General features: G+C 44.6%; 1 protein-coding gene across 1 annotated transcript; it reads left to right on the top strand.

The window, feature by feature from the left end:
- Positions 1-241: 241 nt before the first annotated feature.
- Positions 242-27,366, top strand: LOC310776046 (calcium uniporter protein, mitochondrial-like). The gene is made up of 8 exons (XM_083636199.1): positions 242-534; positions 22,327-22,399; positions 23,204-23,371; positions 24,711-24,815; positions 25,673-25,833; positions 26,394-26,597; positions 26,700-26,816; positions 27,095-27,366. The coding sequence occupies exons 1-8, from the start codon at positions 424-426 to the stop codon at positions 27,170-27,172; spliced, it is 1,017 nt and encodes a 338-aa protein (XP_083492325.1). The 5' UTR covers positions 242-423; the 3' UTR covers positions 27,173-27,366.
- The last annotated feature ends 175 nt before the right edge of the window (positions 27,367-27,541 follow it).

Here is a 27,541-nt window from a genome sequence, read left to right as displayed (position 1 = left end):
AAAATTTAGACAAAAGCACTCTGTGTGCTTTTGTCCAGTGGCCCTCAACCATTTGCTGTGATTACCTGATTATCCTCTTGGTCAACGAATATAGCACATCGGTAGCCTGTTGCTGCCGTCATTCCTGGCACTCGTACACTTCCTCTTTGTACAACCGACCACGGGGGGAGGGGGATACAAAGGAGAACAGCCTCAGCCTGCCTGGGAGGGAGCGCGCATGCTGACAGTCAGGAGGAAATGCTATGCAGCTCTGCTGGGCTGTGCCGCCGCCTCCTCCTCTGGCTCTCTCTCATCTCATCTGACTGTTTACACGGAAAACGGCCCGTTTCTGAGCGGAACACCAGGCGGGACGCATTTTCGTTATTCTCTCCACCCGGAATGCCAAAACAAGAAGGATAATTAGTTGTATGCTTACAAGCAGCGATGGCTTCGGTGCGGATGGTCGCCAAAGTTCGGGGCAGACTTTTGGGAAGTCTTCAGCCTTTTCACTCCGCTCTCCAAACTGCTCGTGCGGTCACATTACTTCACAACAAGGTAAACATCGAATTGATTTACGATCGTTATAACTCCGCAATCTCTATTGTCGTAAATCTTCAATTCTGCTGTACGTTGCCTCGTGGTTTAATTGTTTCTCTTCACGTTAATACGCTACTACAAAGTACGGTAATACTTCGGACGCCAGAATATCCTACAACTGCTTTGAGCTAGACCCGGGGCCTGCTGTTCAGTTATTTTCTGTAACAGTAGTTTCCTCCCAGCACTCTCTTCAATCAGAGTTCAACTCAAGAGAACTAGCTACGTTGGCATATTTTCTTCTTTTTACTCGTATAGCCATTAGCCAAGGCTGGCTGCTATATACTCTTCGGTGCCCGACTGCCATCCGCCTCAGGTTCCCTCTCCTCTCTTGATGTAGGTAGGGTGTCATCTCTGTGGAGGATGTATTAAGTTATAATTCAGCGAGCTGTCTATCCAAGTAGTGTATTATTCACTATACATTATTCAAGTGCATTACTCTACAGTGTGAAGGTTGTGTGCGGCAAAAATAAATGAAAGAGAAAAGAGGGGCGAAAGTGCAAGACTGAATTCTTAAGAAGCGAGATGCCAATCAGCAGTGGAGTGTGTGGTTCACTGATCTTTTCATCTCACATTATCCCATCACAGAGTGAATTGCTCGTTGAATTATGATACTCAGGAAGTTGTAACTTGTGCCAGCAGCCTTGGAGAAAGGCTATATATACACACACTGAATATACATCGAGCCCTGAGTAGTAGGGATGTTGCGTTTCCCCATGCAACCCAAGCATCCCCCTGACTGTACTCTGCAGCAATATAGCATGTGGCACACAGAGGTCAATAAGGTTAATGTGTTTTTTCCTCATACTATTGCATGTCAATATTTCAAATCAGGTGCTGGTCTTTCTAGTTCTTCACGGGTTGCCGCGCACACACAGTGCCACAGTGCTCCCAAACTATCTGCACAAATCATCCGGGAGGATGGATGTCATTGTGAATGCAGTGCAGGTGGGAGATTGCAACACAACACTTGACTCCAGTGTCATCATCTGGTTGTCACCACACTGTAGCTCTCTTCACAATACTTATCTGATGGATGTGTTTTTAATTAACCAGCTTGTATAGTCCATCTGAATGCATAGTAAGAAACTGCAGAGGTCAGTTAAGAACTGAGCAGACTGCCTCTCATTTGCTCCTCAGATGCCTCAATGCTCTGCCAGTACAGATAAGGCGCGTGCTGGAGGAAAAAGCACTCAGACTCAGAGGAATAGCATGGAGTGACAGTTGGCTAGCTTTGTGCACTCTCGTGCAAGTGCATGACATTCTCCATATGAATAACGGGCATGCAAACAAGATCTATTTTTGCTCAGAGTAACTGGCATACTGTTTGTATCTCATGAGTCACTGCAGCATGCAAGAATGACTAAGATAAGATCTGTTTTTATTAAAATTAGCTGCAGTGTTCCCCTTCAAATGTCCCAAGCAAAGTGTTGTTGCCTTTTGATTGATGGATGGATCGATTGATTGATCGATCGATCGATCTGTGTAAATAAATGTTAAGTGTGTTTTGCCTCCAATCAGTGTTATCAACTCTCATCTAAGGGAAGTAGCGATTGGCTTCTCAAAACGTCATTCTAATTTGCACATTAATATGCTTGATAGAGCCCCTCCTCTCCAACCCTTAGCGGAGGAAGGTGCTACTACTGTATGCTGTGCATGCCAAGCATTTGTCATCATTTAAGCAAGTAGTAAATTGATGTGCACTGGCATCAGTCGCCAATTTGTCGCCAGATGCTTTTGGGATTCAACCCATTAAAACAAAAGTAAACCATCTGTCTGTTTATTGATTTATTCCTATACTATAGAAAGCCAGCTTTTCCTCCACATGTGGTGTGTTTTGTTTTGTTGACTAGCGCTGTGTGGCTTTGTTGACTAGCGCTGTGTGGCTTTGGGTCACTGCTTGCTTAATGATGAGTGTGGTGAGCACACAGGTGATTAATGGCGGCTGTAGCTCAGGAGGTAGAGCGGCTCGTCCACTTATTGCGTTGGATAAAAGAGGTTGGTGGTTCCATTCCCGCCTCCTCCAGTACGCGCCATGTCGAAGTGTCCTTGGGCAATATACTGAACCCCAAAGTGCTCCCGATGGCTGTGCCAGCACCCTGCCTGGAAGCTTCCCGCCATCGGTGTGTGAATGGGTGAATGTAGCTAGCTACTTGTAAAGCGCTTTGGATGAAAGCACTATATAAATGCAGGCCATTCACCATTTTACCATTAATGAGTGGGCAGCTGCAGAAGAAACTGCGTCAAGACCCCGGTCTGGTTTTTAAATGTGGCCTGTATCCGGATATGTTATCTGGATATGGAAAAATGCATGCTAATGCAAGGTGTAAATGCATTGTGATCAGGATGTGATCAGAACTTCCTGACCACATCTGGATGCAGCCTGGCTCACATTGTGTTCAGATGTTTTAACCCCATTTACACCTGGTTTTATGCGACCATTATCCAGATAACCTATCCAGATACAGGCAGCATTTAAAAACCAGGTGTAAATGGGGTATCTTGACTTTCACCTTTGAGTGTGCTGCTGGTGTCTCAGACTTATCTTAGCAATCATGCCCTGCTTGGTATTCCAGGCGTCATCATGTTACTATTCGAGCTGCAACGATTGATTATTTGTCAACTCTTAAGATAATTGCCAACTATTTTGATAATTGATTAATCGATTCGATTTTTTTTTTATTATTATTTTAAGAAAAAACTCAAAATGATTCCAGCTTCTTAAATATGAATATTTCTGGATTATTTACTCCTGACAGTACCCTGAAAATCTTTGGGTTGTGGACAAAACAACTGATCCACGTTTCTCACCATTTTCTGACATTTTATAGACCAAATGGCTAACTGATTAATCGACAATGAAAATAAGGGTTAGTTCAGCCCTAGTAGTTACTATGATCATTTGGTACAGCTTTACAGTTTGCCAATGACTGAGCAGAAAAAACAAATTGTTAGATGGCGGCGCTATAGGTCAGCTCACTGTTATGAAAGCAGGACTCCTCATCCCTCATAAGGGTGAAAGTGTTTGCCTGTCTTGATGATCCTTCCCAGTGGCAATCCTCTGCTGAACGCACTGGCAGGGCCAAATTGATAGCCGAAGTCGTACAGTGCTTTATCTCCCGTGGCGTGGACTCTGTGTAAGTGGGAAATGGGAAATTCTAGGGTGGAGACTCTGGAGAAACAACACTGATGACATCACAATTACTCGAGTGACATCACTGATGACATCAATTCCGTCACAAACCGTGACTGACACCACCACAGACTAGGGATGTCACGATACCAAAATTATGAGTTCGATACCGATACCTGCCTAAGTATCTCGATACCGATACTGAAACGATACCACGGCAAAAAACTAAAACATCAGGAAAAGTATTGGAATAAATAGAGGGGACAAAACATGGAACTTAAAACTTATTTTATTGATTTAACAAGGTAATGCACAGCCATGTAGTCATTTTACTACATGCTGGTAGTACTGCCACCACGTGTGGCGCTGAACATGCTAGAACTTTTATTATCTAGTGTAAAATTAACATAATCTCTCCTGTAAACATATTTTAAAGGAATGTCAACCGTTTAAACTTATAAATAATATAAATAAAATATATTTTCACACAGCTGCTACACTATTATAGCTATTTGTTTTATCCAAAAAAGTACTCTGTACTTGCAGCTCCTAAGCTTCATTAACATGAAGTGCCTGATTTATGGTTAATCTAGTAATATATATTATTTTCACACATAAATGTAGGCTATTGAAATGTAGGCTTATTATGTGGTGTATTCCCAGCCCCCCCCCCCCCCCATACGTGTAGGCTAGGTGTTTTTTACAATGAATTCGTATATCATTAATAATTGGGATTATTGTAAATATTAGGATAGGTGAGATCAGATGACTGCTTACCATGTAAAAGCTTTAATAACACTGGCATTGAGGACCATAGTGTTATTAAATATTGTACATGGTATGCAGTCATCTGATGTCCCCTCCCCAACGTTACATGTCATGACTTGCTCCTTCCTTGGCAGAGATCTGTGCTCCAGCACATTGCCTCGTGTTTCACTGTAAACGAGTAGGCTATTGTGACAAGCAAACTTTTTCAGTGAAACAAGTTCGCTTGTCACACAATACTCGTTGGACTTATTTGAGGGCATGTATGTTTATCGTTCACGTTCGCTAACCTGTCGGTCTTTAAACTCTTTGAACAGGTCGGGGTGCCTGTCGGCAAGATGTTTAGCCAGGTTCGATGTGTTTGATCCTTTCGCTTGCGTCACGTTGAAGCACCTTTTACACACTGGTTTGGATGTGTCCACGGGCTTGCCTTCGCTGTCGGCAACGTAAGCAAAATATTTCCATATTTCGCTTCGTGCATCTGCTTTTTCTACAAGCGTTGGTCGGCTTGCAAGACTAGAAGAAGCCGCTGCCATTTTCGCTGCGTCTGTCCTGTGTGTCGGGGTGCTGTAGTGAGGACTGAACGACTGTGGCCAGAGAGCGAGCAGAGAGGGAAGAGAGGAAAGTCGACACGCCCCCACATGAAGCAGACAGAGTCAGAGACAAGCTTTTTTTCACTCACGAGTCACCATTGGTTCAAGGCAAGGCTGTGTTGCCTTCACGTGAGGTGGGAGACAGGCTCTCAACTGTAATGCCGCTGTGTCTCTCTCCTCCGCTAACAAACACCACGGTCGCACACTGACGCAACCCATGACATTTTTTTAAGTATCGGTACTAAATTAACGTGGTATAGTATCCTTTTTAACGGCAGGGAACCGCGGTACCATACTAATACCGGTATACCGTGCAACCCTACCACAGACAGAGCCCAGACTCTGGAGACCTGCCTTTGTCCTCTTCACAAACAATTGCTCGAGTGACATCACTGATGACATCACAGTTGCTCGAGTTACATCACTGATGACATCACTTCCGTCACAAATCGTGACTGACACCGCCCGGACAGAATCTGAATTTATAAGATTATAGTTGCCTTGGAATCGGGTAGGTTAAATATATACTTTACAAAAATATGAACGCAACACTTTTGTTTTTGCTACCATTTTTCACAATTTGAAATAAAAGACTTTCTGTGCACACAAAAGGCTTATTTCTCTCAAATTTTGTTCACAAATGTGTTTAAATCTGCATTAGTGAGCACTTCTCATTTGCCAAGCCATCAGATATATGCTGGTTAAATGGCATGACTGATTATTGCACAGGTGTTGGGCAGGTCATAATAAAAGGCCACTCTCAAATGTGCAGCTTTAGATATCGACAGGCAGGGGTGGAAAGAGTACAAAATAAATCTACTCAAGTAGTACTGTTACTTTGATGACATTTTACTTAAGTAGAAGTAAAATTACTGGTTATAAATTAATCTACTTAAAGTCGAACTGAACCTGTTTGTCACGTGCATAATGAGTCCGTTTCAGACTGAAAACATAGGTTGTCTAAGATGACAGGTTGAGAGGCGGGTCATAGTATCATGTCGATGATTTTATTTGACAATTCTGGGGACTGGATTGGGCTTTGGCCAATCATGGCGTGTTCCACCCCCAAATCGAGTGGGATTCAGCATGTTGTTGTCGTGCTACGAGAGTGGGATCCGCGGAGTACCAGGCAGCCAGCTGCTTCGTGCGGAGGGAGCGGACAATCCGATGAATGGGTGCTACCCGCCGGCCTGGAATCTCCGAGGGGAGACCCCTGACAACCATGCTCTCAAACGGTCTCAAGCGCGCGCCTTTTACGCTATTTCTGTAAATACGATATCCCTGGAATGCGCGTTTTAACGAGCCAGTTACATTTCTTTGCATTCTTAGAGATTATAGTTTTTGTTTGTTGTGCATGTTTCTAACAATTGGCCAAGTTAGTAGTTAGTTTATGGGATAGGAATTCTGCCAGATGACAGGCACTAGGCGCCATTTTCTACTTCATTTGGAAGAGAAAATGATCCAGAAATGAAGATTTGATTGACAGCTGCATGCCGTGATATGATTGGTTGAAATGGGGTAGAAATTTGATAGTACTGGGTGATAGGGCTGGCACGGATCAGAAAACCCACGGATCGGATCGCGTGACGGATTTTGAGCCACGGATCACGGATTTTTCGGATCAGCAAAAAAATATATATATCAAGATTTTTTCTCTCAAAATTAGATTTTCGATTAGATTTTTTTAATACTTTTATAATTCTCTAAACATTTGTTGCCCTGCACAGCTCAAAAAATATTTTTTTCTCATAAGTGACACAATGTATGCTTTTACTCTGAAGGCAGAACGACCCAACTTCCTGTTTTAGGTGGCACTGCTATGCCTAACTTCGTGGCTGTTGCTTGCACCAGTCACATGACACGGGTACAGACCTACAGACCAGACCGCAGGTCAGTCTGGAAATATAACGTTGATGCTACGTTAAGCTACTCAGTGGCCCCACGTGTTGTTTTGTTGTTATGTGTCCTAAGGCAACATTTCACCATCCGGTGATAATGTGTTTGTGAAACGTGTGCGCGCGTGTGTGTGTGTGTGTGTGTGTGTGTTGTGGCTCTCGTTTTATCTTGTGCAGCCCGCAACACGCTGATCGCATTCCTGTGCTTTTTCAGAGGTGTTGAAATAAGTTTGTGTGACGCTGTCTTTACTTTAGTAGCCACTAGCCACAGCCTTCAGACATACTTTACAGCAGCGACAAGGGATGAGGAAGCTCACTTGTGCTTGCCATGATTATGCCTGTCTGTGTCAGGCTGCGCTGGGCGTTCGCATACACTAACGTTAAATGAAACGAAAGGGGGGGGGGGGGGGGGGGTTCCGCGGACCATTGACGTTCCGAACCGCGTTCCGAACCGTGGGGGCTGATCCGTACGGGTCACGGATTATCCGTGATCCGTGCCAGCCCTACTGGGTGACGTCAGCAAACTGTAAATTACTGTTATCAATGAAATCTTGAAAAACGAACGATGTGAAAAAGTGTGAAAAACTAAAGAAATTAGATTGTTGTGATTTGTTTTGCATACATTATTAAATACCGTAGGTGCACTGCATGCATACCCAGGTATTTGAACTAAAAGAAAAGAAAAGTCATTCTTGGGTTCAGCTCGACTTTAAGTAAAGGTAAAAAAAAGTAGCGAATTCAAAATGTACTCGGTAAAAGTTGAGTTACTTTTTTTTTGCAGGTGTGTGTGTGTGTGGGGGGGGGGTTATATCATCTCAAACTAAGTTATTTTACTCATTGATATTCTTCACGTTCATCCTGAACTTCGACCAAATCCGATGGGGTTTCAGTTGGATTTCTGCAGAAGTGTTTTGGAACTCATCCGTCTCATCTCCTTTGTGATTAAGTGCCAACGTGAAGTGTTGAATACGGCTGATGTGGGTTTGCTCTACCTGCTTGTCATCTAGAGAGATCTGATGTGGGTTTGCTCTACCTGCTTGTCATCCAGAGAGATCTGATGTGGGTTTGCTCTACCTGCTTGTCATCCAGAGAGGTCTGATGTGGGTTTGCTCTACCTGCTTGTCATCCAGAGAGATCTGATGTGGGTTTGCTCTACCTGCTTGTCATCCAGAGAGGTCTGATGTGGGTTTGCTCTACCTGCTTGTCATCCAGAGAGGTCTGATGTGGGTTTGCTCTACCTGCTTGTCATCCAGAGAGATCTGATGTGGGTTTGCTCTACCTGCTTGTCATCCAGAGAGATCTGATGTGGGTTTGCTCTACCTGATTGTCATCCAGAGAGGTCTGATGTGGGTTTGCTCTACCTGCTTGTCATCCAGAGAGATCTGATGTGGGTTTGCTCTACCTGATTGTCATCCAGAGAGATCTGATGTGGGTTTGCTCTACCTGATTGTCATCCAGAGAGATCTGATGTGGGTTTGCTCTACCTGATTGTCATCCAGAGAGATCTGATGTGGGTTTGCTCTACCTGCTTGTCATCCAGAGAGGTCTGATGTGGGTTTGCTCTACCTGCTTGTCATCCAGAGAGATCTGATGTGGGTTTGCTCTACCTGCTTGTCATCCAGAGAGATCTGATGTGGGTTTGCTCTACCTGCTTGTCATCCAGAGAGGTCTGATGTGGGTTTTCTCTACCTGCTTGTCATCCAGAGAGATCTGATGTGGGTTTGCTCTACCTGCTTGTCATCCAGAGAGGTCTGATGATCACAGCGCTTACCGCCCACACACAGCGTAGCCGCTGTAGGTTATATATTGATATGCAAATCGGCATATGATGCCATCTGGTAACTTATAGCAACTTTTTGAGCTAGCCAATAGCTACTTTCCTTGGAAACAAGTTTGAAACTGGCAGTTAGCGACGGCCAATAGATTGGACAGTTTCTGGTACGCAGTTCATAGTAAACTTGGGGAAACTTTGGATTTATTTTCCTGTGCGCATTTTAGAGTGGCCTCTTATTGTGACCAGCTCAAGGCCCCCCTGTGCAATAATCATGCTGTTTCATGCAGGGTTTTTTGTGTGCGCAAATACTCATGAAAAAAATGGGAGCAAAAACAAAAATGTTGCATGTATTTAAATATTTTGTATACAATGTTTGCATTATACAAAGTGAAAGATATTTAATTTAATATGTTTCTAATGTATCACCCAGCAGGTGTTCCACCAGCACTAACTTTCCCCTCTATTAGCCATTTTCACTTCCCACCCAATTCACCCATTTTGTGTCTAAAAGACAGGAAGTAACACAGGTGCAAGCAGAACATTGAGAGTTTCCAACTTCCAATTCATTTAGTGATCGAGTGCCGGGGCCCTCGTTACTGTTTTGCTTGCACCTGTGTTAGTTCCGGCATTTTAGACACAAAATGGGTGAATTGGGTGGCAAGTGAAAAAGGCTAATGTATTCCCTCACCATAACCCAACCTAACAGCCTGGTCCCACTCACAAGATGTCAGCCAGCTGAACGAGCATCACTTTGCATCAGATAGGGTTGTGTTTGTGTGGCTGACAGCTGGTTCCAGCTGCTGCCTCACATCCTGTCAGCGTCTGGCTGGCGTGTCATTCTACTGTAAGGAGGAGGAGGAGGCTTCACCACAGGACGCCTGAGGAGACACTAACCATGCCAGGCATAGTCTAGACTCGATGATAGCATTCTTACTTGAGCCAGAGCATCCACACAAATAGAATGGGAGTTACGTCCAAGGGCATTACCCTCAGGGCTCAATCAGAGTTGTGTTTCACTCAGTAAGGCCATGCACTGTGGAGCTATGCTGCTCGCTAACACACACAACTCAAGAGGCTATAGTGGGAGCAACACTGTATTTCAGATAACAAGTTGGCGTTCTTTTTTTATATAGATATAAATCTATATTTTTACTTGAACACTATCCAACTCTTTGTGGGAAAAAATATATATACTGTATACATGAAAGTTAATTGTGTTTTGCTATGCATCACCACCGCTCACTCATCTAGAGCTATTTATACTGAACAAAAATATAAACACTTCTGTTTTTCCCTCCCATTTTTCACGAGTTGAAATAAAAGATGGAAGACTTTTCTGTGCCCGCAAAAGGCTTATTTCTCTCTTTCAAATCTGTCTAGTGTCTAGTGAGCACTTTTCCTTTGCCAAGAAGTAAGATGATGATCTGTCCACCTGACAGGCATAGTAAGATGATGATCTGTCCACCTGACAGGCATAGTAAGATGATGATCTGTCCACCTGACAGGCATAGTAAGATGCTGATGAAACAGCGTGATTACAATATTGCACAGGTGTGCCTTGGGGCTGCTCACAAGAAAAGGCCAGTCTAAAATGTGGCGTTTCATTCATAACGCAACACAATGCCACAGATGTCAGGCTGACTGCAGCAATGTCCATCAGAGCTGTTGACCGTGAAGTGAACGTTCATTTCATTATATCTTTGTTTTCCGTACATAGGCTTTTCGATTTGCTTGAGGCAATATATAAACAATGCATTCAGATACATTTAAATGCAGATACTATCAGTGTGGTTGAATAAACATACAGACAATTGCTGAGAGCTTTCTTATCACTTTATCATAGCTGTGCCCAGTTCAGTCATTTTCAAGATCAGTTATAACTAGGGGTGTCACGATACACTCAGTTCACGATACGATACGTATCACGATACTGGGTTCACGATAACGATACGATACGATACGATTTTAACAATATTTTTTTAAACTTGAATAATGACAATATATGACTGGAAAAGTAGTATTTTATTTGAAATGCACAAATACAAAACATGCTGTTGTGGGAAATTGTTATTACAATAACAACTAGAGATTGGAGATAAGGCTTATCTTGAAATAGAATGAGTTACACCGTCACTTAGATTTACTTTGAACTAAAAGGTTTCTCAGCAGTATAAATTCTCATTATGCATCTTCAGTTTTTCTTCAAACTCAAACAAGACTGAGATTTCATCTCAACGATACATATCGTGACGTTTTACTATCGCGAAATTTCGTGGGACGATATATTGTGACACCCCTAGTTATAACCCGTTGATACAGTCTGTGTGTATTCTGCCATGTCAACAACACATGATGTGCACAGGAGACAGAAATAAGCTATTGCTGAGTGCTTTAAATTAAAACTCTAGCCCTATGACATTGTATTTCTAACTCTAGCCCTGTATTTCTGTAACAAGCCTGTGTCACATTTGCATGATGTGTCCAAAGCCGTTTGCAAACACAGGGCATGATGATGACACCAGGTAATATGATGACAAGGCTGTTTAGATGATTTATTTCACAGCTCTGTTTGTATCTGTTAAAGGTGTAGAGATCTAGAGGTGACTCTGGCATGCCAAGACCTGGTGGTCAGGTCGCGGCTCCTGCACCTCCATTAGCATTAGGGTCAAGGCTGAGGGATGCGGCAGTTTAGGAGAATCTAGGTTAGGCTGTAGATAAGATATATTATTTGGTTGCGAGATAGTTCAGGCTGAAGTTAGGGTAGGTTAGAGTCAGTGGGTTAGACTGTAGATTAGCTAGATTATTTGGTTGCGAGATAGTTCAGGCCGAAGTTAGGGTAGGTTAGAGTCAGTGGGTTAGACTGTAGATTAGCTAGATTATTTGGTTGCGAGATAGTTCAGGCTGAAGTTAGGGTAGGTTAGAGTCAGTGGGTTAGGCTGTAGATAAGATATATTATTTGGTTGCGAGATAGTTCAGGCTGAAGTTAGGGTAGGTTAGAGTCAGTGGGTTAGACTGTAGATTAGCTAGATTATTTGGTTGCGAGATAGTTCAGGCTGAAGTTAGGGTAGGTTAGAGTCAGTGGGTTAGGCTGTAGATAAGATATATTATTTGGTTGCGAGATAGTTCAGGCTGAAGTTAGGGTAGGTTAGAGTCAGTGGGTTAGACTGTAGATTAGCTAGATTATTTGGTTGCGAGATAGTTCAGGCCGAAGTTAGGGTACGTTAGAGTCAGTGGGTTAGACTGTAGATTAGCTAGAGTATTTGGTTGCGAGATAGTTCAGGCCAAAGTTAGGGTAGGTTAGAGTCAGTGGGTTAGACTGTAGATGAGCTAGATTATTTGGTTGCGAGATAGTTCAGGCTGAAGTTAGGGTAGGTTAGAGTCAGTGGGTTAGACTGTAGATTAGCTAGATTATTTGGTTGCGAGATAGTTCAGGCCGAAGTTAGGGTAGGTTAGAGTCAGTGGGTTAGACTGTAGATTAGCTAGATTATTTGGTTGCGAGATAGTTCAGGCTGAAGTTAGGGTAGGTTAGAGTCAGTAGGTTAGGCTGTAGATTAGCTAGATTATTTGGTTGCGAGATAGTTCAGGCTGAAGTTAGGGTAGGTTAGAGTCAGTAGGTTAGGCTGTAGATTATCTACCGTAGATTCTTTGTTAGGTAATTCACGTTAAGGTTAGATTAGACTGTTTTCTTGTTCTCTGCGTGCTCTCTCTCTCTTCTTCCTTTCTTCACTCTCCGCTCTCTCTCTCTCCTTTCTCCCTCACCTGTCTTCTCTTTTTTTCTGTGCTTTATAGTAGGGATGGGCAACTGGCGGCCCGCGGGCCACATGCGGCCCTCCGTCCTCACTCAGTGCGCCCCTCACTCCTATTTGTTAGGGGGGTTATGAGGGAATGTTGTCCCCCTCCAGCCTCTGCATCAGGTCTATTTGTTAGGGGGGTTATGAGGGAATGTGGTCCCCCTCCGCCTCTGCATCAGGTGCTGTGCTGCTGGACTCCTTTGTAAATACCAGCACTGTGATTGAAGCGTTTACTATCTTGGTGTCTTGAGCTGTAGTAATTATTTATGGCCATTTGACCCAGCAGTGATCTAGGAAAAGAACTCCCGCTCTCTCAGCCTTCACAGGATAAATGGAGCTGATGTATTTTCTTTTCATTCTGCAGCCGTACTGACTGCGGTAAGCTTAGGAGGCAGCCGTACTGACTGCGGTAAGCTTAGGAGGACACAGATGAGCAGTGCTCCTCCCCCTCCCCATGTGGCATCAGAATAACAATTTGGAACGCCGTCACGAACCTCGAGGCCCTACATGTCAGACCTGCTTGTGTAAAAGTCTGCATGCCTTTCTCCAAGGCTGTTGTCATCGTTTCTTACTTCTCTTCCATCCTCAGTCTAATGCATATTGACAGACACAGCGCTGGCCTTCACTGCCTTCCTACTCCCTTGCTCCTGCAGTCATCACCCCTCCGCCCCTCTCCTCCACCTCTGTGTCCTTCAGCCCACTCTGGAGCATGAACTTGATAAGGGAAGATGGATGCCTCAATGCAAATCATTTTCCTGCTAGAGATGTGGTTGGTTTTAGCCGTACTGGGCTGGCAGCCGGCAGTCATTTGGTCTCTATTCTTGGCAGCCATCGTTTTTCCACGCCAGCCCTCAGACCGTTTATCACCCTCACACACACCCGTTTCCCTTTCCTGCTGAATGATGTCAAGTCAGCGAGATAAGTCATGCCGCTATGATATTTGTTCATAATCCATAAACGTGCAGAAAACGTCCTGCTGGCACAAAACCCACTCACTTTGCCTTGGCTTGGTGGTGGTAAGGAAAGAAACGTGATGAGGGTGGGTGGGAGCAGACACCTCAGGGTGCTTGGATGAGGCTCAATGGGCCATAGCTCAGTTGTGACGGAATCCATAATGGGGCGACCTGCAGGGAGACCGGGGGCGGAAATGAGGCTCAGTCAGCCTGATAATTATTTACTCGAGCGACGAGCCCCGCCTGCTTTACGCTACCGCTGAGCAGGGAGGTGGCAGTTAGTCACCATGTTGCTTAGCTTTCACCCCCCCCCCCCGTCCTTGTTGTTGTGCCCTCTGCTTGTTGTTCAAACACATTGTTGTTGTGCCCTCTCTCTGCCTGTTGTTCAAACACATTGTTGTTATGCCCTCTCTCTGCCTGTTGTTCAAACACATTGTTGTTGTGCCCTCTCTCTGCCTGTTGTTCAAACACATTGTTGTTGTGCTCTCTCTCTGCCTGTTGTTCAAACACATTGTTGTTGTGCCCTCTCTCTGCCTGTTGTTCAAACACATTGTTGTTGTGCCCTCTCTCTGCCTGTTGTTCAAACACATTGTTGTTGTGCCCTCTGCCTGTTGTTCAAACACATTGTTGTTGTGCCCTCTCTCTGCCTGTTGTTCAAACACATTGTTGTTATGCCCTCTCTCTGCCTGTTGTTCAAACACATTGTTGTTGTGCCCTCTCTCTGCCTGTTGTTCAAACACATTGTTGTTGTGCTCTCTCTCTGCCTGTTGTTCAAACACATTGTTGTTGTGCCCTCTCTCTGCCTGTTGTTCAAACACATTGTTGTTGTGCCCTCTCTCTGCCTGTTGTTCAAACACATTGTTGTTGTGCCCTCTCTCTGCCTGTTGTTCAAACACATTGTTGTTGTGCCCTCTCTCTGCCTGTTGTTCAAACACATTGTTGTTGTGCCCTCTCTCTGCCTGTTGTTCAAACACATTGTTGTTGTGCCCTCTCTCTGCCTGTTGTTCAAACACATTGTTGTTGTGCCCTCTCTCTGCCTGTTGTTCAAACACATTGTTGTTGTGCCCTCTGCCTGTTGTTCAAACACATTGTTGTTGTGCCCTCTCTCTGCCTGTTGTTCAAACACATTGTTGTTGTGCCCTCTCTCTGCCTGTTGTTCAAACACATTGTTGTTGTGCCCTCTGCCTGTTGTTCAAACACATTGTTGTTGTGCCCTCTCTCTGCCTGTTGTTCAAACACATTGTTGTTGTGCCCTCTCTCTGCCTGTTGTTCAAACACATTGTTGTTGTGCCCTCTCTCTGCCTGTTGTTCAAACACATTGTTGTTGTGCCCTCTCTCTGACTGTTGTTCAAACACATTGTTGTTGTGCCCTCTCTCTGCCTGTTGTTCAAACACATTGTTGTTGTGCCCTCTCTCTGCCTGTTGTTCAAACACATTGTTGTTGTGCCCTCTCTCTGCCTGTTGTTCAAACACATTGTTGTTGTGCCCTCTCTCTGACTGTTGTTCAAACACATTGTTGTTGTGCCCTCTGCCTGTTGTTCAAACACATTGTTGTTGTGCCCTCTCTCTGCCTGTTGTTCAAACACATTGTTGTTGTGCCCTCTCTCTGCCTGTTGTTCAAACACATTGTTGTTGTGCCCTCTCTCTGCCTGTTGTTCAAACACATTGTTGTTGTGCCCTCTCTCTGCCTGTTGTTCAAACACATTGTTGTTGTACCCTCTCTCTGCCTGTTGTTCAAACACATTGTTGTTGTGCCCTCTCTCTGCCTGTTGTTCAAACACATTGTTGTTGTGCCCTCTCTCTGCCTGTTGTTCAAACACATTGTTGTTGTGCCCTCTCTCTGCCTGTTGTTCAAACACATTGTTGTTGTGCCCTCTCTCTCTGCCTGTTGTTCAAACACATTGTTGTTGTGCCCTCTCTCTGACTGTTGTTCAAACACATTGTTGTTGTGCCCTCTCTCTGCCTGTTGTTCAAACACATTGTTGTTGTGCCCTCTCTCTGCCTGTTGTTCAAACACATTGTTGTTGTGCCCTCTCTCTGCCTGTTGTTCAAACACATTGTTGTTGTGCCCTCTCTCTGCCTGTTGTTCAAACACATTGTTGTTGTGCCCTCTCTCTGCCTGTTGTTCAAACACATTGTTGTTGTGCCCTCTCTCTGCCTGTTGTTCAAACACATTGTTGTTGTGCCCTCTCTCTGCCTGTTGTTCAAACACATTGTTGTTGTGCCCTCTCTCTGCCTGTTGTTCAAACACATTGTTGTTGTGCCCTCTCTCTGCCTGTTGTTCAAACACATTGTTGTTGTGCCCTCTCTCTGCCTGTTGTTCAAACACATTGTTGTTGTGCTCTCTCTCTGCCTGTTGTTCAAACACATTGTTGTTGTGCCCTCTCTCTGCCTGTTGTTCAAACACATTGTTGTTGTGCCCTCTCTCTGCCTGTTGTTCAAACACATTGTTGTTGTGCCCTCTCTCTGCCTGTTGTTCAAACACATTGTTGTTGTGCCCTCTCTCTGCTTGTTGTTCAAACAAAGAAGAAAAGAAAGAAGAAAAACGCCGCTCACGGGGAAATCTATCATCAGCACATTGTTTTGAGGCAGAATGTTTGGTAATGAGTTTTAGGCGCTGGAACGCAGACGTGTGTGACTGTGACACTGGCTGCAGCTCCATTTTGACCCCCAAAAATGTGTGAATGTCGGCGGACAGACAGTGGCGGCCACTTTGCACTCTGTGAATATTGATTGGTTATGTGAGGAAGGGAGTTAATTGGGAGTGTGTGTGTGTGTGTGTGTGGGGGGGGGGGGGGGGTGCAATTTGTGTGTTTTGATTTAATAAGCAGAGTGCAGAACATTTGCCTGTCTAATTGAGAAGCCATTGGGTGTTAGTGTCAGTATGTCACACCACTCATAGTGTCAGTATGTCACACTACTCCTAGCTGGAAGCTGTATTCTGCTAGTGATGTGGACAAGACTGGCTGTGGCTGGCTTGCTACCAGCTGCGACAGCATGTGGCTGGTATTGTTTTCACTTTGTGTGTCTGTGTGTGTGTGTGTGTGTGTGTGTGTGTGTGTGTGTGTGTGTGTCATCATGGTGTGTGTGCGTGTGTGCGTGCGATCATGGCAAAATGTGGTCCATGTCCTGGAGACATCTATTGTAGCAGGAACTACTTCAGAAGCCATTTTGAGTACTTTGCCAGGTGTTTGTTTATATGTCTGTCAGTGGACAGATTGTGTTAGCGCGATAGCATCGTGAAGCTTTACAGGTGTGTGTGTGTGTGTGTGTGTAGTTGACATCAAAATGAAGGTCGAGTTTGAAAATGGGTGTGATGCGAGCAGCCAGCCTCCCCACATTGCCCATGACGGGGCTGTGTGTGTGAGGATGAGACTCAAGCTGGCGTAGAGATAGGACAGGCATGCATGTGTATATTTACTGTCGCTCTAAGCCACTTGAATGCAAAGCTCTACCGCACTTGTTCCTGATATGTCTCCCCCTGTGGGAGTACAGAGTTACTGAAGCCTAGAAAACAGCAGGTGGTCTCCTGCTCCACAACTTTGGGACTAATGCCGCATTCATGTGCTCCTCGGATATATCGGATTTACCGTATTTACGAGTTAAGAGCACATGAACGGCCCTTCAATGTCATATTTACCAGTGGGAATTTCAGAGATTTCGATGCTACACGAGTTTCCGACGTTGTGACGTACTGACGTAGCATGAGGTTTCGGGACTACAACATAGTATGGAGTCCGTGGCACCAATTGACTGTAAAAAGTTATATATTTTGTTATTCTGTTGATAGTAGCTATCATTTATTTGTAGTAGTTGCACATTATGGCCTATGTAGCTACCATAATGACCCACTACTTGCTTTTAGTAAGAAAACACCAGCCACGAGAAAACGAGCGTCCATGTTTGTTGCTCTTTCCGACCAAGAGCACTTGAACGGGGTCCTGTGGTAATGACCACGTCACCCTGCTGTGGTAATGACCACGTCACCCTGCTGTGGTAATGACCACGTCACCCTGCTAAATCCCATATATCCGAGGAGCACATGAATGCGGCATAATCTCCCTGCCTTTTTCCGAAAATTGTACACAGTGAGCTTTTAACTCATTGAGTGCCAATGACGTCGATCGACGTCAAAGTAAATAGTGACGTAGAGTGCCAATGACGTCGATCGACGTCAAATGCGTTTTTTGACGGTGGGACGTGGATCAAAGCCTCCTGCATCTCCTGTACAAATATTGTAGCTATTGAAGGTGTATAACCTATTTTACGGACTCATTAGGTGGCGACAGTGCTCTCCAGATTAGAGAAAGGTCAGGAAAACAGCAGGAAAAAGCCCTGTGATGAAAGAGAAACCGCTCATGCTGCAGCCAGAGCCATATAGATTGCTCTGGCTGGAGCTGACGTTGGCTGCGAACAGCAGTCAATCCGCGCCCACAACTGAGCCTCTCTGTCTCTGCTGTATAGTTTCTCCACACGATTAGCCGCCAGAAAAGCAGCACCCGACGCCGAAGGGCCAAACCATTCTCAGCAGTCTGGTTTGGCTTTTCCGTGTCGCGCTGGGAGCCGGCGCACAAAAACGGAGCACTCCGAAAATAGACGCTGGGTGCGTGAGGCTGTGTGTTAGTGTGGGGAGGAGTTTGCAGCTGAGGGGGGGAGAGGGGGGTGGGGCACGCAGGGCACCACACAACTACACCACGTCACTACATCAGAAAATATTAGCTTCAGACTCAGTGAATGTGCTTGAAATGCTTCATTTCACAAAAGGCGGAATATCTCAGCTTCTAATTTGAAACGCCTGTTTTTGCTCAAAACAACCTATCTTCTCCGGCTCATAACTAAAGAACGGAAAATGGTATCAATAAACTTTTTTTTGCTGATGATACAATAGAGTCTCCTCGTTCTTTGTGCGTGTTCGGTGTTTACATAGTAATATCACACAATATTCTGTGGGCCTCGAGAAATCACTGAAAACGCTGTGAAACTGGCACTGGGAGCGTCCGTTCTCCAAAATTGGCTGGCACTCAATGAGTTAATTAAGGCCGCTACTGGTTTTCTATGCACGATAAACGTCATGCACTATAAACTGCCCTAGATGATAAACCTCATGCACTATAAACTGCCCTAGATGATAAACGTCATGCACTATAAACTGCCCTAGATGATAAACCTCATGCACTATAAACTGCCCTAGATGATAAACCTCATGCACTATAAACTGCCCTAGATGATAAACCTCATGCACTATAAACTGCCCTAGATGATAAACCTCATGCACTATAAACTGCCCTAGATGATAAACCTCATGCACTATAAACTGCCCTAGATGATAAACCTCATGCACTATAAACTGCCCTAGATGATAAACCTCATGCACTATGAACTGCCCTAGATGATAAACCTCATGCACTATAAACTGCCCTAGATGATAAACCTCATGCACTATAAACCGCCCTAGATGAAGGGACAAAACTGGGCAGTATCGATCGACAATGCAATATTCCGCAGACTGTGATATTACAAGGCGAGGAAAGTGGCTTTGGAAAACTCACTGTATTATTCATGGCATAATGACCTGGAGGTGCATTACGTGCCACAGTCACCGCCATCCATTTGACGTACGATGGGAATGGTGTGTGTGCACATAGCATATAAACTGGATGGTGTGTGTGCACATAGCATATAAACTGCCGAGAGCCATCCAGGTGTTGGATGAACTGTTGCCAGTGATGTTATGCACACGCGCGCGCATTGATTCACGTACACACACACACACTCCCCCAAGCACACTCCCCAGTGTGTCTTCAGTGAAAGAGATGAACGCTCTGGCCCTTGCACTTGCTGCACAGCGTCTGATGCGTGCCCTTTTCACATTAGCAGTGCACCAGTGTGCTGAGCACAAACACAAACACTCCTCCACGGTGAAACGGCTTGTGTCACAAAGCATTTGCTAATGAGTGCAATAAGGTATATAGACGTCTCTTTCGCTCCCAGTCACCAATTCTGCCTTTCTGTTGGCAGCCACTGCCTGCACCCATTTTAATCAAGCACTGAGGCAGTAGGGGCGCTAGCCAAAAGCCGTTTGAGATTCTGCTCGTTTTGTTTGCGGTCTGGTTTGAACTCTGAGCAATTTACGGAAGTCTCGTCTCCATTGTGCTCCAAGGACAGCAGCATATTTACCAACACGGTGCATTTCATTTCACAGCTTCTTTCAGAACATAGGGAGTTCATGACCCACCATTTTTTATGTGTCTGGCCATTGGGATGATGCTATATAGGCCTACTGTACAAAGGAAATGATCCCACATAGACAGAGAGGTTTTTCAGAACTGTGTAATAACAATTGTAGATCTCACACAGGCTGACGGGCTGAGAGATTTGTCTCTGTGGGATGGCTGTTTATTTGTTAAGCCTGGCTAGTAGCCCACATTTCTACACATTCCCCTCAAGCAGTGTATTGTTGTCTTTTTCTTCATGTAGTTACAATAGCGTTCAGTTGGGTCTGTTTTTAGGCACTTTATTCCCCTGTTTTTCTCCCCCTAACAGGAATGGGAAGCAGCACAATAACCGGAATACCAGCAATTTAGTCACATGTGCCTCAAGGGACCCTCCCCCCCCCCCCCCCCTCCTCCTCCTCCAATACATTTTCAGCCACATTTTTGGGTCTGCTGCTTTTCCGAGCGTAATCGCTCTGTCAATTTGTCCACTCAGTGCATGAAAGAAAGGTGTAAAGGTACCAAAGTAACTTTGCAGAGGAAACACACACATTCACACCTCCTCTCCCTCCCTATGGAGGTGGCTGGACAGTCTACATTATTATTTACCTTTTTTAAATCTTTTTAATGTTGCTTAGCTCACCGCCGGCCCACAGATCCACCACAACTCCCGCTCCCCCCCCCCCCCCCCCCCCCCCCCCCCGGTCATCAGCAGTGATTGTCTTCAAGTGATTAAGACTCCAGCTTCAAGAAGAGCTGCATCTACTCACAAGGACAGGAAGCCACTGCTGCATGTCCACTGCTGAGTGCCCATTACAAGCCCATCTCTCTCCATCTTCTGCTGCACCACTGGGCCTTATGGCTTGTCTACTTTCTCCGCCAATGGAAATGGATGGTTCCCTTGTTCCTCTTTAATGTGATATCGATTGGACCAGTTCCAAGCAGGAGGACGGAGGGGTGGGGGGTGGGGGGGGGATGGGGCTGTCATGTCACTGGATGTTGGTATGACAGAGATATCTCATGGGACTCCAGCGAGTGGAAGGAATACGAATGTGAACAGTGCCATGAATCAGATTGATTGGATTGATTGGAAACTAAGGGCAACAGTGTTTGTATTTGGAACATGCAGGCAGTGTCCAGACTTTCAGTACGCATACGACAAATGGCTCGAACCAGTGGCCTATTCACCTTTCACTGAAGAAGACCAATGTTCTGGACCATCTGTAACTGTCTTGGGCTAACCACAGGTCCATATATGCCGAACTCATTTGTGTGTTTTTTTCATTATTATTACTACGTACTGTGTGCACACAATATGGTTTGGGTTACTTCAGATTTTCGGAAGTAAATTCAATTAAACATTAATTGGAAAACTGGTGCATGAGTCAGATGTAGTGCAAATGTCCTGAAACTAGACACATCTTGCGATGGATGGATCACACCAGGGGCGTTAAGTGCTCGGATCACGCACACACACACACACACACACACACACACACACACACACACACACGCCCATTTTCAAACTCAACCTTCATTTTTTAATGTCAACCGCACACCTCTAGAATTTCGTGACTGTATCATGCACGGTTTTGACGCTATCACGTTGGCAAGATCAGACCACACAGAGCGAGACAGACAGACATATAAACCTAGTGTAGGAGCCAATTACTCAAAAACTGCTTCTGTGGTAGTTCCTGCTACAATAGGTGTCTCCAGGACCATACTGTATTTCGCCATGATCACACACACACACACACACACACACACACACACACACACACACACACACACACACACACACACAGGTGAAAACATCTGTCAGGGCTGGTAATTATTGAAATAACGATTGAATGTCAGACTAACCGTGGCGTGTGGATTTAACAGCATTTCACTCTTGTCTCTCCGGTCACCCACGTGCAGTGAACAGTGATGTGTCTCACCCATTACATTCCACACAAAACAATATTGGCACTCAGCATTGGAGTCAGAGCCACTGGCACTGTAAGTCACACGGAGACCTAACGCTGGCAGGCTCTTACCCTCTTTAAAGTGACATGATTTGTGTCTATGGCCTTGTGTTAAAATGGCGTAAAGCAAAACCTCCTCCATGGATTTAGCTGGTTGAGCTGAAATATGAGTTTGCATGTTAAGTACGGAAAGGATAAGCTGAAAGATGATCCAGTAATGGACTGAGAAGTAGTTCTGTTGACAAAAAGAATGCAGTGTTCCCTATGGAGGCTCGCATCACACAGAGTGATAGTACTTTCTATTGAGACAAACTAGCATTTCAGCAGCACACATTGAATGCTGCAGCCTGGGTTTGTACTGAAAGTCATTGATCAGCATAAAGAGTCAGTTTAATCAGCAGAAATGTACTATGCCTGTTGAGGCACTCCCAAGCACGCGTCTGTTTGAAGACTGAGTGAACCTTGTTACATTAGGATTCTCTGGTGCTGTTTACCCGCCAGTATCTGCAAACATGATGGTTTACCAAGGGAGGGATGTCGTTTTGAACAGAAAGGAAAAAAAATGGTAAGCTGATAAGTCTCTCTCTCTCTCTCCTCTCCTCTCTCTTCTCTCTCTCTCTCTCTCTCTCCTCTCTCTCCTCTCTCTCTCTCTCTCTCTCTCTCTCAGGTTCATCAACCGAGGCGGCCTCTACTGGCGCATCATCAACCTCTTTTCTACAGTACACTCACACCCTCCAATGGTAACATACCGTCACTACACCTACATGCCAATAAAACCACTTTGATTTATATGACTGCCCTCAGTTGAGAATTTGCATTTGCCCCCACTAAGAAAAAAACACACAAATGTAAGCACTAAATCACATGCTGCACTGCTCTCTCCATGGGCTAAAACTGTCAATCATGTTGCACTTCTGGCCACACCCCAGTCAGTGCTTTCCATCAGCTCACGTTTTGCAGGTGTGTTTTCCTAGGCAACATACCTGCTTTGACATCACTGATTGGTTTTGCAGGTGTTTTCCTAGGCAACATACCTGCTTTGACATCACTGATTGGTTTTGCAGGTGTTTTCCTAGGCAACATACCTGCTTTGACATCACTGATTGGTTTTGCAGGTGTTTTCCTAGGCAACATACCTGCTTTGACATCACTGATTGGTTTTGCAGGTGTTTTCCTAGGCAACATACCTGCTTTGACATCACTGATTGGTTTTGCAGGTGTTTTCCTAGGCAACATACCTGCTTTGACATCACTGATTGGTTTTGCAGGTGTTTTCCTAGGCAACATACCTGCTTTGACATCACTGATTGGTTTTGCAGGTGTTTTCCTAGGCAACATACCTGCTTTGACATCACTGATTGGGGGTGTGGACAGAAGTGCTACATGCTCGAAAGTATCGACCCTTTTCAATTTTCTGCCCAATGTTGATTTAGTGTCATTTACTCTTTAACATGTCAGCTCGACTTCATTACATGCGAGATCTGACATCAAACTATGAGCGTAGCCCTCTGAGACCAGGCGGGCCCTGTTTGTTTGTGTTGCAGACCTGTCCCTGCAGTACAGATACAGCCGTCTGGTGCTGGAGGTCCCGCTGCCATCCAGAAGTGAGAAGTGCCTGTTCTTCCTCAGGCCCATGCTGATGAGTGTAGGAGACCTCATCGCTGATCTGCAGAGAGAAGACCCCGGAGTCACTGCCTCTGTGCTCTCAAAGGGTACGTCACATGCTCACATGCACTCGCCTTGGACGTGCTGCTTCCCAAACCTCAAGAGTAAATAGACCAGGGGCTCATTCCACTAGATAAGTGATCAAATGTATATTTGCAGCGCAGCTACAATGGAGTTTTAAAAGTTTTCCGCTATCTAAAAGATCAACAGTTAACACCAGGATTTGATGTCAATCTGTCACAATCAGAGAGTGAGGAGGATGAGATGACAATTTCTCCACTGACAAGTAATCTCACTAGTAAGTCCATAATGCAATGCAGCCACAAAACATGCTGCGTTTTCCTCTCTCTTGCTATTAATATCACTATCATAAGACTCTAAATCTGGCAGGGGGACTAACAATGGAAATCAGTCTTGTGACTGCAATTGTCGTGCATTTACATTTTTTTTTAAATGTTCATTAATGTACACCTGTCCCCTATCGAACAAATAAATGAATTGAATTGAATATTATGTCTGTCTCTCTCTCTCTCTCTCTCTCTCTCTCTCTCTCTCTCTACCCAGCTGGATGTCACAAGTTCAGGCACTTTCTCCCGTCAAAAAGAATTTAGGGAATTGTAGGAAATCACTAATATAACTGAAGTAGAAGTAGATCAGTGGTTCCCAAACTGTAGTATGTGTACCCCTAGGGGTATGTGGAGGTACTACAGGGGGCATTTGAGGCAAAGGTGAAAATGGAGAAATATAAGAATAAATGAAACGTTAAAATAAATCTGCTCAGGAGGCACTAATTGCAAATCTTTCACTCCAATTCTTATGTTTTTATTCTTCAAATGGTGGGTTATTATTCATTCATTGCATCACATGCTATACTTGCCGTTTTCTAAGCAAAATGTTGTCGTCGGGTAAAGGGGGTACTTGGATTCAGTTCAGGGAAAGGGAGTACTGAAGCCAAAAAGCTTTGAGAACCAGTGAAGTAGACGAGGCAGGTTGGGGGAAAGTGGATACAACATGTCAATGACAAAACTGTAATAACAAAGTTTTTGAGGCTAGGTTGAGGGTCTACTTTTCCTTTAAATTGCACATGAAATTAAGTTGTGTCTCATGCCTGTATAATAATTTTGTATTTTGCAGTGATGAGGAACTTTTTTTTTCTTCAAATGATTGACTCCCTCTCAGGTGTTATCAGCTGATGTTTGTCTGTATGACATATGTTGTGCGGAGCCAACGTTTTATTATGCTTGTATGCAATCATATGGTTATTGTTTTTGTTCTCATTCTGTTTATTGTGAACTGTGGGCATACTACATTTTCTTTCCGGGACAATAAAGATTGAATTGTCTAATTTAAAAAGCACTGACTTGGACTCCTGTCCTGCTCTGACAGATGGAGAGCGTGTAGCCAACAGCACGCTGATAGACACTCTGCTGGACAAGGACTTCCAGCTCATCATCAATGATGCTGTATATAATGTCCGATGTCCTGAAAAAGGTACAAACGCCTTTCTGTCCAATCACCTAATTACCCTTTTTTGTATGCCTCTCAATAGAGTACCGCAGGGTTGATGTATTTTTGTAGTCGGCACGCCGAAGTCCCGGACTTCCGGGTTCTTCACTGTTTCTGCCTATGGGATTTTTGAATAGGTTTTTGGCGCAATGCTTCAATTAAGGTCTGTGGGCAACGCAAGCTTATTCAAACGCAAACCTGTGGTCAGCGAGATAATCTTCACACATGAGGACCACTTTCATGAGTTTTGAAGCGTAAATGCGAGCCATAGAAGTAAAAAGCTCATGCTAAGCTATTCCAGAACTACACACTGTGTCGCATAGGCTTCCACGTCACGTCACCACTCAACCTGGAGTGTTGTTGATGTGTGCGCTGCTGTGCACTGATTACCCCGGGCTGAACCAGGTGAGGAAAAGAGAATTTCCGTGTTTGTCCTTTGAAGTGATGACGTTATTGACGTATAATATCCCCGTCGACTCAACAGTGTAGTCTCATTTAGCCGTTTGCTAGCTAGCCGCCCTTTTAATGGCACGTAAAAGCTTCAAAACTCATAAAAGTGGTCCTCATGTGTGAAGATTATCCTGCTGAACACTGGTTCGCGTTTGAATAAGCTTGCGTTAACCACAGACCTCATTTGAAGCATCGCGCCAAAAACCCCATTCAAAAATCCCATAGGCAGAAACAGTGAAGAACCCGGAAGTGTTAGCATCGATGTTTTCCGACTCATTCCTGCGGCTCTCTATTACACTATGCACTGATAAATGCATGGTGGTCAAACATTTAATCTGGCTCTTCTCTTCATTCTCCCGCCATCTCTCTCCTGTTAACGTGCTGTCCTGCAGTGTGTATGTCCAGTGAGCACGCCATGGGAGCAGAGGACATGAAGCATATTGTGCATCTGCTCCACACCGCTCTCCACCTGCCTGACCACTACCTGCTGAAGGAGAGGCAGCTGCTGGAGAGATGGGACAGCCTCAAACAAGAGCTCTCACCTCTGGAGAAGGTAGTAGATGTTCTCTCTGTGCATGTGCTCTGTGTGTGTATACTGGTAAACCTCTCTTTTTAGTGAAATTTTGAAAGAAGCTATGACATTTTGGGCATCTGGGTATACCTCCGGCTTGGTCGGGTGTCCATACAGGCACAATTGGTCGTGTCTGCGGGTGGGAAGCCGGTGTGGTGTAAGATCTACTCGCCCTACCGGATGTGATTGGGGTCCTGCGACTACTGATGAACTTGAGCTCTCACATTTATTTTCAAAAAGTAAGGCTCATGTTTATGAGAAATGGTCCTGTACACTTGAATCATGATCATTGAATATTTGCATGATTCAATATTTTTTATGTATTAACGTTCCCAAATGTCTGATAACATCAGTAGCATAGCTTGTTAGCTAAACTAAAGCTGTCGGACATTTTGGGCATGTTAATCCCATGTGCCCGACATACAGCAGGGGGGAATATTAAAAAAAAGATAAACAGAACTTCGTTTTAGTTTTGTTGGGCGAGATTTTACGACTCGGACGGTAACCTGTCGCTCCTCGTGTCTTCTTCGTCCTCATGTCAGATGAAGGCCCAGCTGTGCCGTAAGGCGACGTTCCAGACGTCCCGGACGCTGTGGGCGGGCATGGCCCTGTTGTCGGTGCAGGGCGGCGCTCTGGCCTGGCTCACCTGGTGGGTCTACTCTTGGGACGTCATGGAGCCCGTCACCTACTTCATCACCTACGCCACCAGCATCGGAGTCTTCTCCTATTTCGTCCTCACCAAGCAGGTGAGGACGTTGTAATGTTGTAATGTGCGCATTTCCCGATTGAAGCTGTTTTACGTTCATCTCCCCGGATTAATAGCAATGAAAATGTCTTCTTTTCTTTAGGATTATGTATACCCAGATGCTCAAGACAGACAGTTCCTGCACTACTTTTATAAGGGTGCCAGGAAGAAGCAGTTCAATGTGGAAAAATACAATAAGCTGAAGGAGGAACAGGCTCAGGTGAGCGGCTATCTTCTGGTTTGCTGCAGTGTTAGGCAATCAATTTGAATGCTATAATAAACTGTAATGGCACAAATGAAAGCTTCAGATTCTGATAACACATGTAGTGTTAGTGCAGCTTTTGATTTTCAATTAGTAAGGGGTATATATAGTAAGCGGTATATATATGTATTTCATGACCTTTTCATTCATTCCTTTTTCTAATAAGCTATGGCAATGTACAATTTATTCCCAATGAGTTAGTGTGTCCCTAAGTAGCTTTTTTGTCTTTGTGTCAGGTGGAAGACGACCTGAGACGTCTGAGGAACCCAACTGAACTTCAGCTGCCACTCGATCAGATCCAGCCAAAGCCATGAAGGAACCCAAGCCATGAAGAGTACCCGCTCCACCATAGTAGAAACACTTCCATACCATTTCCTCCACTTTCTTTCATAATGGTGCCTTTTATTAGGAATCCATATTATTTTGTGCTTTGTTTACAATCTTGATAATGAAGTCAACCATATCTTTCATAAAAGTATGTATTGAGGAATATGAAATAAATATACTTCAGAGCATTTCTTGTACATTGGTTAAATGTTCTTTCTGTCTGGCATCTAATTTTGGAAGTGACAGTCCAAGCAGCTGCCATTCTGGGTGTTGATTATGAAAAATGCACACTGTTTCTCCATTATTAAATGTAAAGAAAGAAATATGAATAATGGTGAACTAAGCAGAAACTTGCT

Source organism: Poromitra crassiceps (genome assembly GCF_964638095.1).
Source record: "Poromitra crassiceps genome assembly, chromosome: 4".
Taxonomy (NCBI): domain Eukaryota; kingdom Metazoa; phylum Chordata; class Actinopteri; order Beryciformes; family Melamphaidae; genus Poromitra; species Poromitra crassiceps.
The sequence above is the reverse complement of the archived record's forward strand: the minus strand, read 5'-3'. Positions and strand labels throughout refer to the sequence as shown.